This window comes from Megachile rotundata, chromosome 15 (assembly GCF_050947335.1).
Source record: "Megachile rotundata isolate GNS110a chromosome 15, iyMegRotu1, whole genome shotgun sequence".
Taxonomy (NCBI): domain Eukaryota; kingdom Metazoa; phylum Arthropoda; class Insecta; order Hymenoptera; family Megachilidae; genus Megachile; species Megachile rotundata.
In genome coordinates, this window is record NC_134997.1 from 3558680 (window position 1) to 3579187 (window position 20508).

At 35.2% G+C, this 20508-nt stretch overlaps 1 protein-coding gene across 7 annotated transcripts in view; it reads left to right on the top strand.

The window, feature by feature from the left end:
* Positions 1–20508, top strand: part of LOC105663905 (uncharacterized) — a 73466-nt gene that overhangs the window by 30905 nt on the left and 22053 nt on the right. For 6 of the 7 annotated variants that reach the window (XM_076540557.1, XM_076540555.1, XM_076540551.1 and 3 more), the window contains 2 exons: positions 2302–2611; positions 5092–5535. In XM_076540557.1, the coding sequence (XP_076396672.1) occupies positions 2302–2611; positions 5092–5535 (754 nt within the window). The remainder of the gene's footprint in view (positions 1–2301; positions 2612–5091; positions 5536–20508) is intronic. The other variant, XM_076540554.1, reaches the window with a different exon arrangement.

A 20508-nucleotide genomic window follows, 5' to 3' on the forward strand; every position in this document is an offset into this window, starting at 1 on the left:
AACCACTGCGAAACTGCGTGTATGAATGTTGACTTAATGAAAGGAACAGTGTGAAATAGGTTGTGTAAATAAAGTATGAAATAGGTTATGAATGTTAAAATGTGAAATGCTATGCGAAGTGGTTGCTAGCGATCGGGAAAAAGTAATGATAGAGATTCAGTATAAACACGGGATTTAAACGAACATAACGTGACGAAACAGCAAAATACAAATTGTTTCATTTTACTATTTATGATTTACAGTTGAACACGTTAATCATTATTTGTTCTTATTGTGTTCTCTGTTGTGTTCTCTTAATGAAGGAATGATAGTTTATAAAATTCTATTCCTAGAAATATTACACCAAACACAACGTAATTCGGAACATACGTATTTATTTGTAATTTCAAATGTTACACTTACATTGAGAACTTTATTTTGTTTCATGCTAGCCTATACAAATATATACAGCGTATCCTAGTTTTTTCTAGCCAAACTTTGCAAGCGTGTTCTACGAGCAAAAATAAAAAAAAAAATGTCAAATGAACATATGCTGTTAAATGTTTTCTTAAGGAATTACAACTAATAATACAAAATTATAATGAACTGGCATTTCGTCGACAGAGCGTACGAAGGTATTATAAATATCTCTCTGTCTGTTTATATAAACTCCTATGTCTACTTGCTCTGGTAGTTGATATCCATATTTTGTATTAACATTTTATTACCGAATTAACAATGCAAAATGATGTCCGTTATTACGAAAACGTTAACGAAATGCCAGTTCATTATAGTTTTGTATTATTAGTTAAAACTCCGTAATAAAACGTTTAAGAGCATATGTTCATATAATTTTTTTTCTTATTTTTGCATGTAGTACACGCTCGCTAAGTTTGGCTGGAAAAAACTGGGACATCCTGTATATCCTGTCCAATTACTCAATTCCACCGATGACCACGATAAAATATCGAGTTTATTGTACGCGTTAAATAAAAACTTGCTTAAAATTCTGAGTTTGATAAAATTTTATTAAATACAATAAACCTGAATCCCTACGGAATACAACAACTTCAATAAATTATTGCAAATAAATATAACTCGAACTACGTCATGTTTGCTTTTATTTTATTTAGAAAAGCATCACGAATATGATGGAAAAAGTTGTATAGAAAATGGATTAAAAATAAAGAAGTTAGCAAGGGGCATTGGCACTGTAGACAATTGAATAGACTCTTTGCCAACTGTCGCAGCGTCTGTTCCTTTTTCATTCCAAGTTATGTTGTGTTTGGCCTCATTTTGATAAGAAAAATGAGAAAAATTTATTGGTAAAAGTTGGATGACAAAAAAATAAAAAATAAGAAAGTTTTATATCTACACATGTACAGTTTTAGGAATTTTCTTCAACTCGAAACATCAGTTACATTTCTCGGCGAGTGAGCTTACACGTTTCGAGGGATCTTACTCTCCAAGTGGTGGGGATAATACTTTTGCTGATATCGAATAATTACTGTATTAAGAATAAGAACAAATGTTACAATAAAACGAATTCATAAGTAATTCTATTATATAATTATATCGAAAATGCAATAATTAAAAATACGTAGTTGTGAGAATGACTCTACTACGTCTGCTGCTATCGACACATATTTGTAGGGAAAATTTAATGAAATTGTGCCAATAGTTTTTTGCGAATAGTTCAGAAACTAAATCTGGTTGGTGGTTATACATATTATATGTATGAAAGACTGATTCTATAATGTATTAAAAAGTCATCGAAATAAGAGAGGTCGTGCGTTTTCGAAATCATTGTCGAATTATTATTATGTATTATTACAATTTATATGATCTTAGAAGTGTTATTAAGTGTTATAAAGAACAGAAAATTCATTTTACGGAGTAATAACATAATTCAGAGAAAAAATATTTCGTATTGAACTTCTTAAGATGTTTTATTCAAAATCATTGCTCTTCAGGTTTTTAAAAGTATGTACTGAGCTATCAAAATAAGTATTAATAACATCCCGGTTAAATTACATAGACTTCATAACATTTGATATGTATTCACAAAAAAAACAGAGTTAATGCATCCATTCTTGTTCTGTATGATACCAATTGATTTCCGTGTAACAGCTCAAGTTGCTGACTTTTCTTCAACATTGATTTATAATTGGTTTATGTTATAATATTCCAATAACATGACTCGATACATTTGGCATGTACCTCGTGTGAAAAGAATACACTCCATTTACTCGGCATTAAGATATCTTTTCATTTTCAAAACTTATACTGGTTCTGCGAAATTTCTTCTGTTGAAAATTACAGGGATCTATTTGGCAACTTGAAATCGTTGGAAGATTTGGATTTGTCACACAATGGATTAAAAGAAATTGAAGATACTAGTTTTAATTCCCTGATGAATTTACGGAGCGCTGATTTATCCTATAATCAACTTACATTGTCGTTTTCGATCAAAAATGAATACGGAAACAAATCACCTTTTCACAACTGCACTTCTCTCAATGTATTAAATTTGCACAACAACAATATATCACACATATTCGAAGATTGGGTTAAGGACCACACACAGCTGCGGATATTGAATCTGAGGAACAACGAAATATCTCACATATCAGTAAGTTAACAAAAAATTCCTTGCTTTACCAAAAAGTACAATTAAAGAACTGTGATTATAAAACAATACTGTTAAGTAACTCGTATCTATTTTATCAGAGAGTTACATTTGTATGTGTTGGAGGGGGGGGGGGGGGGGGGGGGGCAGAGTTAAATAAAATGTGAGGAAAATGTCTAGTATTAGATATAAAGAATAGTATATTAACTAACAGATTACATCGGATATTATTTTCGTTAACACGTGCTCACTTGAACGAGGTTACAAGGGCAATGGAAGTGATAATCGTTACATACTTCCGAATAAAAACCACAAACAAGGTGTCGCCGCTGGACACAGGTAACCAGCGCGGCCTGTATACAAAAATTCAAATCGAATTCGCGCAAACACTTAACAGTATGTAATCTTCCACAAATTGTTTCTGTCTTTTTTTTCTATAATTTCAATTTCAACGACAGCGGATCTGTTTTTGAGGAAACCGTTTTAGAATTTTTAGTGAAAGCATGATTGTACTTAGAATTTTGCCAACGGTCTCAACAGTAAAACGCTTAAGTTAACCTAGGGCCCGGGGAAATTCCGCTGCGTTGTCACCTTTACCAGCAAACGCAACCCGTCAAATCGTACCTCCGCTTCAAGGAAGCGTGCTTCGGGCACAAGAGGGAGGTCGTACGATTTGGCGGGATTTAGGTTTTCTCTAATTGGTTAACCCCGCCTAATCGGGGGTTGGCCTAGCGTAGAGCATAGTTTTTGAAAACGAGAAACTCTAGTAAAAAGAAGAGATATAGAAAAAGTTCGCAAAGAAAATAGTTCATAGTCGCATCGTAATCTTGCAAGTTTCGAAGTATAAGATATACGCGTCTTTAATAAAACCAGCAGGAAAACGCAACACTTGTGATTTATTTTAAACACGCAACCCACTCCTAAAAATATTTAATACATACTGTAGCGTACAGGAAATATTGTAAAGTGCGGCGAATAAATTAATTATGTTCGAAGAGAATCAGAATTCCCTTACGAAATAGAATAGAATAGATCGAAATAATATTTAGCGTCGGGAACATTCGAGAAAAGCGAATATTCCAGAATAATCGAAATTCTGTTGCGAGGCGAGAGTTCGTCGGCCGCTCAGCGGAGCGAGAGGCAAGGCGCGACCCGCGAGCCGCGAGCGCGAAACTTAGCGACGTGTTGTTGATAGCTTAGCCACAGGATAGCAACCGGCCTATATAAAATAGAGTCGCGCGCCCGGAACGGGCCTATTTGGCAGTCTGGGAGAGAGGACGAGGTAATTACTATCGGCCGCTCTCGGACTAGCCTAGGGACTCCAGCAGGAGAGATCGGCGAGAATACCTGGTCAACTGCTGGAGAAGGAACTTAGCTGTTAGGGACTCCGGCAGGAGAGTTCGGCAACAATTCCTGGACGCCCACCTGGAGATAACTGTTAATACCCAGGCAGGAGAGTACGGCGAAACCCTCCTGGACGCCTGCCTGGTGAATAGAGGGAGAGTACGGGAGTTTGTTCCTGGACATTCGGTCGACATGGAGAGTTCGGTGAATATTCCTGGACGCCTGTCGACTGAGAGAGGACAGAATATCTCCTGGACGTCCCAAGTAAAGTACAGGAGAGTACGGGAGAAAACTACTGGTCGCCCGTTCGGAATGGAGAGTTCGGAGAGAATACCTGGACGCCATTCGAACGGGAGAGAACAGAGTTACTCCTGGACGCCTGGTTGACGAGAGAAAAGATATATATATATATTGTGGTTTCCATTATCTAAAAAGCACTTTTGGTGGTTTTATGTTATGATTAGGTCATGATAATGGTGTTATGATAATGGAACCACATTGAACACGAAATGTAAACATATCAGTAAGAAATACGGTAAGTATAGTAATACGAAATATTTGAAATATTTCGTTTGTTCTTGACTCTGAATGGGTTTCAAGGTGATGATATGATACATCGTTGAATTCGTTTCGATACGCTCTTTCATATGATATAAAAAAATATATACCATTCCATTAAAAAAAACTGAAGGTTACCTTCATATTTTAAAAAATAGTATAAACACAAAAAAAATACATACTTCATTATGTTGATTATAAAAAACACTATCACTTTTTCCTCTTTCATTTTTTTCTAGTACCAGTTGTTTACGAGAAAAACGCTGGCTAGTAAATCGCTGAACACCGTGAGAGAGAGAGAGAGAGAGAGAGATAAAACCGAACTATATTCTGTGCGTTAATTGCGAAAGAAAATTTGTAACTCCGTTATTTCCTGTACGTTCTCCTAATCTCCGAATAAATATTCCCATGTTCCAGAATTCCTGTTATCCTTACGATTTCCTTGTGTGTCGGAATCCTAACCTGCATATAAGATGGCTACAATACTAAATAAATAAAACAGTGACCATAAATGGTATATTCATCACATTTATTTCATTATAATCTCTAAATAACTTCTTTGTTGTATGACTTTATTTCAGGCTGAAGATCTACAATTCGTATCGGACAACATTACAGTATATCTCCAACATAATAAAATACAGCACATTTATATGACTCGGGCAGAAGAAATAGCGAAATATCAAAATAAAGCACGTGCCGTAAATATATTCGTTGGCAGCAATCCTATAATATGCGACTGCAATCTATACGATTTTGTCCGCTACTTGGAGGGAAAAATGCATCCTTACGTTCGAAATTACTTCATTATAAACCCAGGACATGATTCAATTTGTTATGGACCGGAACAGATGTATAATGTGTCTGAGTATACTTTCAACTCAAAGTCTTCCAAATATCTAAACTCGAAATCACATGTAAAACAGTGCATTTGTAGAGAAAATGAAATGGACGGAATATTTGTGGTTGATTGTGCCTCTAAAGATTTAGCATTATCACATAAAAAATTATTGATTCCAGATCTGGTACGTAACACATATTACTTTCTTAAGCAATTAAAATTTCTTCATTTCTCATAAATAGTTTTATTGAATTTAGTTCTATTGAATGTCACTTGAAAACAGTAAAACATTACTTCAATATAACATAAAACTGATGCAACTAGAATATTTGCATATAAAATATGCATTTTTAAAAAGTATTAAAATGTTTTATTTGAAAATTCTTTAGCTTCATCTGATGAACAAGAATCTGATATCCGCATGCTTTGAGTTGAATAGAATATTATCATAATTAACGACATTTTATTTCAGCAACAATTTTTGTAGTATTCAATTTTTTGTCATAAACGGTCGCATGCTTTCATCATGTAAAGATTTTAATTTTTCCTCTGTAGTACTAACAACTAAGTGACACATTTTGTTTTGTTATATCAAGAAATACTTGATTTTAGAGAGTGAAACTTATTCTCAAAGATTTACTGTCTGACACAAATAATTGGAATTTTTTATGAAGAACTGAATCTTTTTAATTTGATTTACGGGTCATTCCACGCCAAATCGATCCCTTTTGGAAGTCACCATCTCCGATTTTGCTCTAATCGAAATATGTTATAGTCCATGTGAAATTAAGGGGAGTTTAAGTCATCATTTCGCCGGTTTCGAATTCGTTAATGAGTGACAGGCCTTCAAAGTTTGCAATTTTTGCCCATTTTGGCGAAAATAGGGTCTACTTAAGAATTTTTTTCTTAGAAACTACGCAACCGATTTAGCTAAATTTTTTTGGTTTATTCACGAAGAATTGGTCTATTTTGAAATATTTTTTCTAATTCCGTCAATTTGTTGTAAAATGTCGGAAAATTTAAACAAATTTTCTTTTTGCGTTTTTCTCAATAAGGGGCGAAAAAAGGGTTAAAATTTATAAAAAATATGGTCATATTCCTTGAAGCTTCTCCTTGAAAATGAGCTCTTCAGAAGGATGGAGCCTCAAAAATTGACGTCTGTACAAGCTGGAATAAGACGCGGAGTACCCCCGTTTCAGGTAGGTGAGTCGTGTGCTCCGCTATTATGATCGGTTTTTTTATACCATCGGTCTCAAAACAATACGACAAGACTTTGTATACGACTAAATGAGCCTGTTCATACCTAGCAAAATATATTAGTACTTACTCTTGGCCAATGATACATTTATAATTATGTTAGATTTAATTGTAAAGTGATATAAGTATGAACTATTTGTTTAGTTATCGGTTTGACAATAATAAAAGCGTAAAAGTCATTAGGTTGTAGAAAACATGTCCGACGAGATAGCTACGCAATATGAAAGCAAAAAGAGTTTTACTAATTCAACTATTCATTTAAGTGATGTCGGTGTTTTTGCAAAATGGCATTCTTGTACAATTACTGATGATAGAGGGGCCATGCTATGTTATTGGAGAGAGCATTAAAAAACTTGCTATGTACGCTAGCTTACAAAGATTGTTAGTAAATTTATTTCTCACTCTTAAAGATTTATTTCTAACCTCCTTTGGCAACAGCATTATCAATAATAGGGTCTAAAAGTTTTCACAGCTTTGCGCCATTATCAAATAAAGAAAATAAAGTAGGACTTACTCGTACGATAATGGTGGTTCTGTACTTAGTGTATGAATTAACTGACGTTATATTTTTTCCAACCACACACAATGCTTTCCATACTTTTGATCACAACCCATTATTATCTCATTGCGATAGAAAGAAATCACCACTTCTTCGCGGATTCTATCAAGTAATGATGCCTTTTTTTAAAATATAAACAATAAATATAGGAATTAATATCTATGAATGAAGTTATGATTAAAAAAGTCGTATACGAAGTCTTGTCGTATTGTTTTGAGACCGATGGTATAAAAAAACCATAACAGCGGTATTATAATAGCGGAGCACACGACTCACCTACCTGAAACGGGGGTACCCCGCGTCCTATTCCAGCTTGTACAGACGTCAATTTTTGAGGCTCCATCCTTCTGAAGAGCTCATTTTCAAGGAGAAGCTTCAAGGAATATGACCATATTTTTTATAAATTTTAACCCTTTTTTCGCCCCTTATTGAAAAAAACGCAAAAAGAAAATTTGTTTAAATTTTCCGACATTTTACAACAAATTGACGGAATTAGACAAAATATTTCAAAATAGACCAATTCTTCGTGAATAAACCAAAAAAATTTAGCTAAATCGGTTGCGTAGTTTCTAAGAAAAAAATTCTTAAGTAGACCCTATTTTCGCCAAAATGGGCAAAAATTGCAAACTTTGAAGGCCTGTCACTCATTAACGAATTCGAAACCGGCGAAATGATGACTTAAACCCCCCTTAATTTCACATGGACTATAACATGTTTCGATTAGAGCAAAATCGGAGATGGTGACTTCCAAAAGGGATCGATTTGGCGTAGAATAACCCTTACACGATTTTACGTACAAAAATCTACGATTTCACGTTACACGAATTTCTAAGGAAACTATCTTCAGTGTCAATCGGAGGATAGGTGCAATCTCAAAAAAAATTTCAGGGCTTTTATAAGAGTTTGAAAAATGTATTGATGATTTTAAAATATGCAAATTAATTTGAAATTCATTTTAATGCTTTATCGCATTACTGCGAGAAAGAAATCTATGGTGGCGGAATATTTTTTATATTTACTAACTGCCGAACACTCTCGCGTTTCAGAGGGTGACAGTTAAGAAAAGTCTATTATTTGTTAAAACTGCGAGAAAAGAAGGCATAGCCGTTAGCCGATTTATGGCAAGCACATGATTACGCCTATAGACTTTCAAATTCTTTTTATAAATAAAGTAATATAAAAAATGTAATATAATATGATTTCCACAATATTATGTATAGAAATCAATCGTACGCCGAACGGAAGGTATAAAATGTACGTATAACATCAACGACAGTAATATTTTTTCCAAGAGCGAAATTAAAAATTCCAATTTATCCGTATTTTTTCCTTGGACACATAGTTTACGTACGCGAAATTTGATAAAAATAGTTGAACATTTTATTTAAAAAATTTGCAAAATAATGATAATTTTTAACATATTTTTTAAACAAACAAATTTTTCAAAAATCTACTTACGCCATATTATGAGCCTTCTGAAACAGAAAAATTTGCATTCTGAAAATATTTTTTTCGACCACAACTTTAAGGGTTATTTTTGCCACTTTAAAGTGGATATTCGCCGATAAAAAGAAATATGTGTGAAATATTTTTTCGAGTTCTATACCATATAAAAATTTCATAAAAATCGGCGTGTATGAATTGGGTGATGTCCCTTGTAGGACCGGTCCGGGCAGAACTTAAGAGACAAAAGACTTAATAGTCCTCGGTGACCCGTATTTGGAGGTATAAGGTTATTCACGGTGATCTACGCGTCGAACTACTTGAACCCTATAATAAGTTTCTTAGTCGCGGCAAAGGTCTAAGTTCGAACATATTCCCCCCGTTGCGAGTGAAGCGAGCAATGTCATTGTATTGATGAATGGTGTGTTGCGTGTTATAAGTATAAACAGTTTATTACAAAATGGTACAATTATTTTAAATATTCTCGATTAATGGACCTAATTAAGTTGTGTTGTATTTCACGATGCCGTTGGCGGTCTTGACCGTGACGACTCAGACTTCTGCATCACCACTCGGATACATGTCTGTTACTCTGCCCAACCTCTATCGCATGCAAGGCTGATTTCTGTCCATCAGAATGACGATTGCGTCAATCTTTAACTACCCGCTAAATTTGAGCCATTTCTGGCGCCTTCGTAGTTCATTTACGTGTTCCTGATACCACCGTTTCCGGAAGACTTGACGAGCCTTACTGATAACTTTCCAGGAAGTCGGTCGATTTTCTGCAACTAAAAGATTATCTTCCGGTAGCATCGTGAGCCAACAACTAACTAATATGTGCTCATATGGTAATGCAATAGGATCGTTTGCGTCTGACGAAATAGAGCATAACTATTGTGAATTTAAAATTGCTTCGATTTCTATTGCTAACGTATTGACTTCTTCGAATGTAAAAAGGCATTCGACTACAACGCGTTTGAAATAATGTTTCATGACTTTCAATAATGATTTGATCGCGGCCTTCAAAATGCCTCCACAGTGGGCTGTTGACGTTGGTTTGAAATGCCATGTTATGTTTTTGATTGTTGCGCACTCAGTTACGGATTCTTTAAATTTTGCTGATCCGAATAAGGCGTATAATTCGCCGATATGATTATAAGATGTCGTTATCGGAGTATACGTGAATAGATATAGCTCGACAAATGAAACGTCTGAAAGAACCGAGAAAACCTTCGGTCGTGAGATCGCTCACAATTTCAATATGCATTGCTTTAACGGACGTGCAAATAAAGACACATCCGTATGCCTTTATGTTATTTCTATTCCTACGTTTTTTCTCCGTAATGAAGAGCGGACCGAAAAAGTTGACACCCGTGTGAGCGAAAACTGCTGCTTGTTCGATGCACGATTTTAGTAAAGGGTATAGCCGGATAAGGTAATCAAATGTGCCTTTGTGTTAAATGAAAAACCCAATACGTCAGACGGTAGCATATTCAGAAAAAACATCCCACACCAAGTTTTAACTGCCTACATGATCCGTGGGGGCAGTAAAAGGAAAAAAAAACAAAATTCCGGTTTTTGGCCCATTTTTGTCTGAGCGTTAGCGAAGACTATAAGATGAAAAATGAAGGGAAATTACCCACGCTAGGGCCAAAACTACTGGACCAATCTCAACCAAATTTTGAACTTAGCATCCTCATGGCATGGGGCATTGCAGATGAAAATTTGGTTAAGATTGGCCCACTTTGACAAAATTAGTTCTTTTTTTGCATAATAGATGGTTAATAAAATGATGAAATTTTGCATTAAATTAAATTAATTAAATTGTATATTCAAATTGCATATAATAACAGATTTGGCATTTTTAATTTATAATTATTGAAATGAAAGTTGAAATTTTATAATAGAATCAAATTATGTAATATTTTCTAATATCTTGGTTAAGATTATATTTATTTTATATAAAACTTAAATAAATTAACCTATGGCTTATTGGTTAGAGCCATAGCTTACATTAGCATGAGTGACCCGAGTTCGGGAACAGCTGGTGGCAAAGATTTGATTTATAACTTTTGATCAAACAGAAGGTATTTTAGAATAAAATTTTTATTCTTAAGTACATTTCATGAGCCATCCGTTGTTGGAAGGAGAAGATTTATGGCATCAAGAGATTTGTAGTTTTTAAATACATTCTACTTTGAATAGAAGTTGTAAATTATCTTTTCATATTGTTTTCCGCATAAATTGCTTGAATTGATTCCATAATTTTCACATATCACAAATTTCATCCACAAAAATAAAAAAATTGTAAAACTTAATACAATTGACATAATTTACATGAAGCATAATCGATAAAATAAACAAACTAAATATTATCAAAGTTATAGAAGTTTTTAGCATCATAAAATGAAAAAAAAAGCTCAAGGCTAATGCTATTTATATCTTTTCAAATCATAGAATGAACGATTGATTTTTATTGGTGTAGCACAATCAATCTATGTATATACGCACGCTCAGACTTCACTGTTATCAACAGTAGTCTAGTGCCTATTTAATTTCGTAAAACTATAAACTATAAACTATAAACTATAGACTATAGACTATAGACTATAGACTATAAACTATAAACTATAAACTATAAACTCTAAACTATAAACTATAAGCTATAAGCTATAAGCTATAAGCTATAAGCTCTGTAAACTCTGAAACTAAACTCTGTACAAGTGTCTGCTAGCGCGAGTTGTTGAGACGAAACTTCGATGTTTTCGGAGTATTGGCTCGACAATGACTGATTGTTTGACCCGGGAGCCCGGGAAGATACACCGAAGGTGACGGTATTAAGTTCGAACGTTCGGACACGATTATTTTCATACCAAAATAAGCGTTGCTATTTCCGACCTTCCGGATGTATTAAAATTTGTCGATACATCTTTTCCATGTCGACATTGATGACATGTATGTGTACAAAATTGGTGATCAAAACGTTTATCTTGAATTGTGGGACCGATCATGAACCTATTAACGCGATGTTCTTGTCCGATTTGGCCAACGCGTCGTAAACGACCCGGACCTTGATAGTCGCGCTCGTAGTCTTTATCACGGCGTGATGAGGTATATAGTAACCGCTTACAGATTCGTCGTCTACCTGCGACGTGTGCCCGAGATTAACGTGCACTCGCATGATTTTCGCGTATTCCGATTTTCGCACCGAATCTGAGTTTAATTTTTTCTGCAACGCATGAAAGCGTTGTAAAGCAAGTCGTCGAGAGTCCCCGAAATCCCTATCACCAGATTGGAACGGTAATGTTGGAATATCTAGGTTCAAAATACAAGTCGAGTGTCGTAGCATTGTAAATGTTTCTTTATTGCCTGACAGTCCTCAGGTCAAGAAATTGAAGGCCTGCAGTTTCTCACTGCGGAGTGGGCCAAGTAATAAACAAGCACATGGGCACTCTGAGTTTTTCTTTCTATAGGACCCAACAATGGTGTTTCTTTTTCAAAACTTTCTTTTTCGTTTTCACTTCAGTTCTAGCTTTCGTACAGTACAGACATCCTCCGTGATCATAGTAGAAAATAAAGTTCAGTTTAACGTTGATTTCGTGTGTACAATTTATTATAAACTCTATAAAACCATATCCTATTTCCATTAGGTTATGGGCCCAGGACACGTATAGTTTTTAAGTGTATTGTGTGTTTTAATTAATTCAGTTTTTTTTAGTATTGCATATATAACCAAGTGTATTCATTAGTGTTTGTTAAAAGTGTGTTTGCTCTAGTGTTTAATTGTACAGTATTTTAATCGTTTGTGTGTAAGTACTTTGACAATGGATGCATCAAATAAAAGAAACATTCCACAATTTAGTGGTACGAAATATAACGCGTGGAAGCATAGAGTTCGTAATCTGTTATACGAACTTGATGTTCTAAAGGTTGTTGATGAGCAACCACCAATTCCGCTCACCAAAGAATGGTCTAAAGCTGAGCGTATTGCTAAGTGCACCATTGTACAATATTTAGCTGATACGCATTTAAAATATGACACTGCGGGAAGTACCGCGAAATCAATTTTATCGAACTTAGATAGTGTTTACGAGAGTCAAAGTACTGCCACAGAATTGTCTATCCGGAAGAAACTATTAAGACTAAAAATGAAGAGTGATGGTTTGTTAAAAGATCATTTCGAAGTATTCGACGACTTGATAACCGAATTATCGGCTGCGGGAGTGACAGTGCGGGAAAATGAAGTCGTTTCAATTTTATTATCGAGTTTGCCGGAAACATATGACACCGTATCAACCGTCATAGAAACAATAATGACGGAAGCAAATATTACATTGGATATAGTCAAGAAAAGACTTTTTGATCACGAAACCAGGATCAGATCTGAGGAAATGGATACAAATACGAAAGTTTTACATACTGAGGTTCAAAACCACCGGTCAACCAATTTCGAGAGTTCCTGTTTTAGAAGAGGAAACCGTAGGGGTAACACAAGAAGAATGCCTGTCTTTAAACCAAATAAGCGACAGTTTATTGGAAAGTGTCACCAGTGTGGAAGAAAAGGACACAAAATCAGGGAATGTTTCTATTATAAAAAGAGTTTGCAATATAAAGAAAAGAATAAGAAAAATCATAATTTACATTTGGTTCAAACATCCCAGGCAACGACCAGTGACAATGTATCTGGTTACGCATTTATGACTGGGGATTATAAATGCACAGAAAGTGAAAAATTATCATTTATTTTGGACTCCGGAGCGTCAGACCACATCGTTAATGAAGAAAAGGTGTTTTCAAATATACAAGTGCTTGATCCACCAATAAGGATTTCTATAGCAAAGAATGGGGAATACATAATGGCCTTGAAGAAAGGACAGGTAGCTGTAACCACCAACATGGGAGTCAACGGCGTTTTAGAAGAAGTATTGTACTGCCCGGACGTACCGTACAATTTACTATCCGTAAGGAAATTGCAGCAGAAAGGGATGAAGATTATCTTTGACGAAAGGGGTGTCGAAATAATTAAAAACGGTAAAACGTTGATGTATGGTAAGCCCTTAAATAAGTTAATTTCTATAGATTTTGACATAGCAGGTAAAAGAATAAATTTATTAAATTCTTGTATGTCAAATAGAATAGTAAATACTTATGAGTTATGGCATAGAAGATTAGGGCACATAGGAAAAACGAAATTTTTAGAGTTGAAAAATAAACAAATGGTAGATGATATAACGTTTCTTGAAAAAGTAATTCCAGATGATAGTTTATGTGAAGCTTGTATAAAAGGAAAACAAGCACAATTGCCATTTGAAAAGGAAAAAGATAAACGTCACATTACGCGACCTTTGTTTATAGTTCATACAGACGTTTGTGGTCCAATCACTCCTTCTACAATTAATGATAAAAAAATATTTTATTACTTTTATTGATGAGTATACGCATTATTGTGTTACATACTTGCTAGAAAATAAATCGGAAGTTTTTACAATTTTTAAAGATTATGTTGCAAAATGTGAGGCACGTTTTAATTTGAAAATAGTCAATCTATATTGTGATAATGGCAAAGAATATTTATCAAATGAAATGAAAAATTATTGCGTACAAAAAGGAATAAGTTATCATTTAACGGTCCCGCGAACTCCACAATTAAATGGTGTTGCAGAACGTATGAACAGAACAATAACGGAAAAAGCCCATGCAATGATAAACGGTGCAGATTTAGGAAAAGAGTTTTGGGGAGAAGCAGTTTTAACTGCTACATATTTAATTAATTTAACACCATCGAAAGCTCTTACTGTCGATAAGACCCCATTTGAATTGTGGCATAATAAAAAGCCCAAATTGAAATATTTAAAGGTTTTTGGTTCCACGGTATACGTACATAATAAAGTTAGGAAGTCTAAATTTGACGAAAAGTCTTATAAGTGTATATTGGTAGGATTTGCACCAAATGGATATAAAGTGTGGAACGTAGAAAATGGGAAATTTGAGATAGTAAGAGATGTGTTAGTAGATGAAATAAATTACTTAGGATCTCGGCCTCTAATAAAGGAAACTGGTTTAAAACGTGACGTATGTGAAACTGATGCATCTCTTGAGGTGCCAAAATCAGTAGAATTTGATAAATCTGATAATGAAAAATCAGATAGGTTAAGGAAATCTGATAATGAAAAATCAGATGGGTTAAGGAAATCTGATAATGAAAAATCAGATGGGTTAAGGAAATCTGATAGTCAAAAATCAGATAGGTTAAGGAAAAGGAAATCTGATAACAATGAATCAGATGTATTAGAGCCGAGAACGAAAGTAATGTTAGATAAAGGGAATAGTAAATCTGTAACTGAAACAGATGCAACAGGAGTATCGGGATCGGAGAAAAATCGAGTAAATGAATTGAATGATAATGTAGAACCTAGAAGGAGTGATAGGATTAAACAACTCGTTCCTATATCATATAATGAATTGAATATTGACAATGATTATCTTTTGTGCGCACAGTCAATAGTTTTTAAAATTCCCACCTCATTTGACGAAATCAAAACTAGAGAAGATAGAGTTAAGTGGGAACAAGCGATTGCTGACGAAATAAACTCATTGGTTATAAATAAGACTTGGGATTTGGTATTGAAACCAATAGATAAGAACATTATCGATTGTAAATGGGTATTCACGATCAAAAATGATGAATTTGGTAATCCGTTGAAATATAAAGCTCGATTAGTGGCTCGTGGTTTTAGTCAAAAATATTTAGAAGATTATAATGAAACATTTGCACCAGTAGCTAGAATAACAAGTTTCAGATTTTTTATGGCCTTCGCAATTCAGAACAATTTATTAGTTCACCATATGGATGTGAAGACAGCATTTTTAAACGGTATTTTGAGAGAAGAAATTTATATGCGAATTCCAGAAGGTGTTAAATGTGAAAATAATAATCAAGTGTGTAAATTGAATAAAGCTTTGTATGGTCTTAAACAATCAGCTAGGTGCTGGTTTGAGATGTTTGAAAAAGCTCTCATAGACAAAGGTTTCCGAAATTCATCAGCAGATCGTTGTATTTATATTTTAGATCGGAAAAATATATTAAAGAATATATATGTAGTATTATATGTGGATGATCTTGTGATAATAACTGCCGAGTCTGAAACAATGAAAAATTTCAAAAATTATCTGAAAAATAGATTCTCAATGACAGATTTAGATGAAATTAAATTGTTTCTTGGAATAAAAATTAGAAGAACTAATGAACAAATAACATTGGATCAAAGTGCATATATTAATACTGTTCTTAAGAAATTTAATATGTTAGATTGTAAACCTGTTAGTACACCTCTTCCAAGTGCAATGGATTATATAGCTTTAAACTCGGACATAGAACACAATGCACCTTGTCGGAATTTGATTGGATGCTTGATGTATATAATGATTTGTACAAGACCCGATTTAAGCATAGCTGTAAATATTTTGAGTCGGTATGCAAGTAAAAATAATAAAGAATTATGGCAAAACCTTAAAAGGGTTCTTAGATATCTTAAAGGGTCAGCTGAAATCAAATTAGTATATAGTAAATATAATTATAAAAATCTATTGAGTGGCTACGTAGATTCTGATTGGGGAGGTAGTGAAAATACAGATCGGAAAAGCACAACGGGATATGTGTTCAAGTTGTATGAAAAATGTACAATCTGTTGGAACACTAAAAAGCAGACATCAGTAGCTGCTTCGTCCACAGAAGCCGAATATATGGCGCTTTTTGAAGCTGTTAAAGAGGCGATTTGGTTGAAATCTTTAGCAATAAGTGTTAATATAAGTGTCTCTGATCCAATAATGATATACGAAGATAACATGGGTTGTATAAATATTGCAAATAATCCAGGCAGTCACAAAAGATCAAAACACATAGATATAAAGTATCATTTTTCCAGAGAACAAGTTGAAAAGAAAGTAATAAAACTTGAATTTATTCCTACAGGTGATCAACTAGCCGATATATTCACGAAACCATTACCGATTGCATGTTCATTCATACACCACAAGAGGCACGGAGGCATATGTAAAATTCAATATACAGTATTCACTCCGTAAATGTTAAAAAGATCTCTACCGTAAATGTTAAAATTGTATCTCCACTACTGGGGGATCCCCCTCGATCAGTCAAGAAAGAAACACGATAGGTCGCCGAAACGACGAGGATCGAATATCGGTGAGACACATCCTAATGCAAGCAAAGGAAAAGATTGTAACTATCTTATTTGTTACTATTTTTTAATGAAACTTTTACTGTTGTATTTGTCTAGATTTCCTGATTAAAATGACACCAAACATGATATAATTACGTTAACAATTGTGTGTGTAACGAGTGATTAAAGTTTTTAACATAAAAGAGGACGGCGAATGGAAAAGAAAGAGCAGCAGAAGATTGACGCGTTCGGCAAACATGAAACACTCGTGCATCTTCTGCCTTTTAAATTCAAAAATCAAAATTCTTTATTTTTGGGGTTTCATCAATGAAGCTTTGATTATCGTATTCGTCTCGTTTTTCTGATTAAAATGGTACCAAACACGGTATAATTAAAATCATAATTACTTGTATAGCAAGCCTTTAGAAGGAATTCGCACCTCTACCGTAAATGTTACATCCCAAACTTTTATGGCTTGTTACATAAGTAATTACGATCGTAATCATATCGTGTTTGGTGTCATTTTAATCAGAAAAACGAGACAAATACGATGGTAAAAGTTCCATTGACGAAAAACCAAAAATAAAGAATTTTAATTTTTAAATTTAAAAGACACAACACGCACGAACCTTTCATGTTTGCTGAACGCTCGAAACTCTATCCCTCTTTGTCTTTTGTATGGCTGTCTCTTTCTACGTTCGGCACACTACAAAGAATGTAGGACCTTCACCGTAAATGTACAATCGAGACCGGCAAAACTAATATTTACGGAGTGAATACTGTATTAGAAACAATAGTTTTTCGCTAATAACTCGAAAACTAAAGCTTCCCCTTAATTGCGGATAAGGAAAAAGTTGTTCAGAATCGTGCCCCTGATAACATATTAAAAGGACATTAAAATCGTCCAAAGGTGATTTCAAAACTTTTCAACAATTTTTCGCTAATATCTCGAAAACTAAAGCTTTCCGCGAAATTTGTATATGAACAAAATTGTTCAGAATCATGTCCGTGATATGATATTAAAAGCGCATTAAAATCGAGAAAAGTTTATTTCAAAAGTTGCCGGTTTTTTTGCAATAACAATACTTTGCAATTAAAAAATGAAAAATTTTTTGATAATGGTACCAATGGGGAGTCAGAACCTACCAGATGCAAAAGGTTTCATTCCGATCGGTCCATCCAGTTAGGCGTAATCGGCGGGCACACATAGAAAATAATAATAATAATAATAATAATAATAATAATAATAATAATAATAATAATAATAATAATAATAATAATAAAATATATATATACTGATCGAATTGAGTAACCTCCTCCTTTTTCGAAGTCGGTTAAACAATCACCGCCGTAAGGAACATAGGCTTTTATGGCCAATACTGCTTTCATATTTTTACAGGTGTAAAGACTTCATTCTAAATAAAATATTTAGAACTTTTGGAAACATTAGGATTTTTTAAGAAACTCAGAAATTAAAAATAAATTAAATTATTTTTTAACAATTTGCCTGAGTATATTGTTCAATTTTTAAAATATCAATTCGAGCCTCGAAAGAATATTCTACGAATGATTGATAAATAGTAGCCGTTAATACTCCCCTTTCTGGTCACAGCTTTTGTCTTTGCTGTTAATCAACCTTTATCAGCGAGCACGCGCCAGAAATGTGCACAGTGCGCGTGGTTTTTGTGTATACATTTTTTAAGTCTTAAATAATTACTATGCTTAATAAAACAATTGTTGCTCTAATATAGCATGTATTCCTCACATTTTAATATGAAAACAATTAAACAAAATTATATTAGTTACTTTAAAGACATTAGACTAATTACAGTTGACAAAATCTTAGCTATTTACATATTTACAAGACTTTACAATTGAACGTTTAATATTATTAATAATGTAACACAAATTAGCTAGTATACTAATATTTAGAAATTAGTAGTGTTCTGCCGATAACGAAAAATTTGTTATTGACCACAGATAGTACTTGTATATACATCATGTGGATGCCGGATATATCCGGCGCTCGTACGCACAGGTCGCCGCGCGGATGCCGGATATATCCGGCGCTCGAAGCGAAAGGGTTAAAACGTTGTAATAGAATCGTTTTCTACGACCTCCATGTATGATCGTTTATTAACTCCTCATCATATACACGTCGTGCATGTCCCTTTAAACTTAGAGCAACAACCAGCAATATATTGTCGTCACTCCAATTATATCGGCGCGCTATGCGATCAACCTGCCGTGTCCACTGCTCCACATCCGCACTATCTTTCGTAGGATCGAACTTCGGTATCACGAATTGTTCATTGATTAATCGATAATGCACCGCTTGAAGCTGTTGTCTTAAACATTTTATTGTCGTACGCAAATTCTCTGATCTGGAACTGTCCATCGAACGGTTCCGACGGCGCGAGTGTCCATGAGCTGATTTCCGTTCGCGATCCCACGAACGCCTTTGTTCTGCATATGCATCATTATGCAAAGATTCAGAATAATTATCTAATGAATTAGCCCGCGAACGATGACGTCGACGATCTCGCGATTCGCCACGTCTACGACTTTGCAAAGTGTCTTTTTTTCGGTTCCGTGATTTATCGCGTCCGCGGTCACGAGATTCACCAGGTTCCCGATCTTTTGAGCTATCACTATCATACACGTTCCGTTTTCGCGAACGATTTTTCCGTTCATACTACGAGCATTTTCGCAAATCATCTTGCGAACGATTTAGCGAATCTTCTCGCGAACGATCGCGTGCACTATCACACAATCCCTTACGCTCAAAGTCCTTCGATTGTTCACGCTCGCGCGAACGTCCCCGTGAATAATCCTGATAGGACCTCCGCGACTTTTCGCTTGATCGAACCATTGTCACTAACACACACTACTATTTCTCGCACTGTACACAGGAACAATCGCGTTAAAACGTCTAAAATTAGCAATGTATATCATGAGCAGATTTAATATACGAGGTTTATCGAACCTCTTTTAAATCTTTTTTTTTTTTTTTGTTTGAGGAAGACAGAAATCCAGTTCCGGACATCTGGGAAGATAGCCCAGATAGTGTGAGACTCCCGCTTCCGGCGCCCCTAGAAGAGGGGCGGTTTCCACGGTCTACTCACTAAAACTGTCTCCCGCCCCCGCTACGCGGGGGTTGGTGGCAACCCGCCAGGCTTCCTTACCGGATGGGGCATAGTGTACCTGGTCTAGGCCATCGCTCGCAGTTGTGGAAGTAAGACTGCCCCCCTCCCCCCCTCCCCTCGCGTATGTGTTCCATGTGTGGGGAATGGATGCTCTCAACCAAAGGGTTTTGGTCCTAGGGGCTGCGTCAAGATCTAGGGGAGGCTCCCGGACAAAATGCGCTGACCTCCAGCTGACCTTGGAACGCTCCCTCGGCACCGCCTCCCGGTGGGCTCGAACATACGGCAAAAAACCGTGACCTCTCCACACCATTTCCCACCTAAGTGTAATTTCTAGTTTTTATTTCCCCCGCGTTTGCCTATTTCGCCCCAGTCTTCTTCCACAACGCTACATAAGCCCATTGCTCTCGGTAAAAATTTCTCCTTCCTCTCTCCTGTCGATTCTACTCAGTCCCCGTTGTCGCCCCCTAATGGTGCCATGACCAGGCTGACGACTGGGTTCCTTGCTGAATCAACAGTTGATCGGAAGGGTGCTCGATTCGATTTGATCTCTCTCCCTCCTCTCCCCCGCTTCG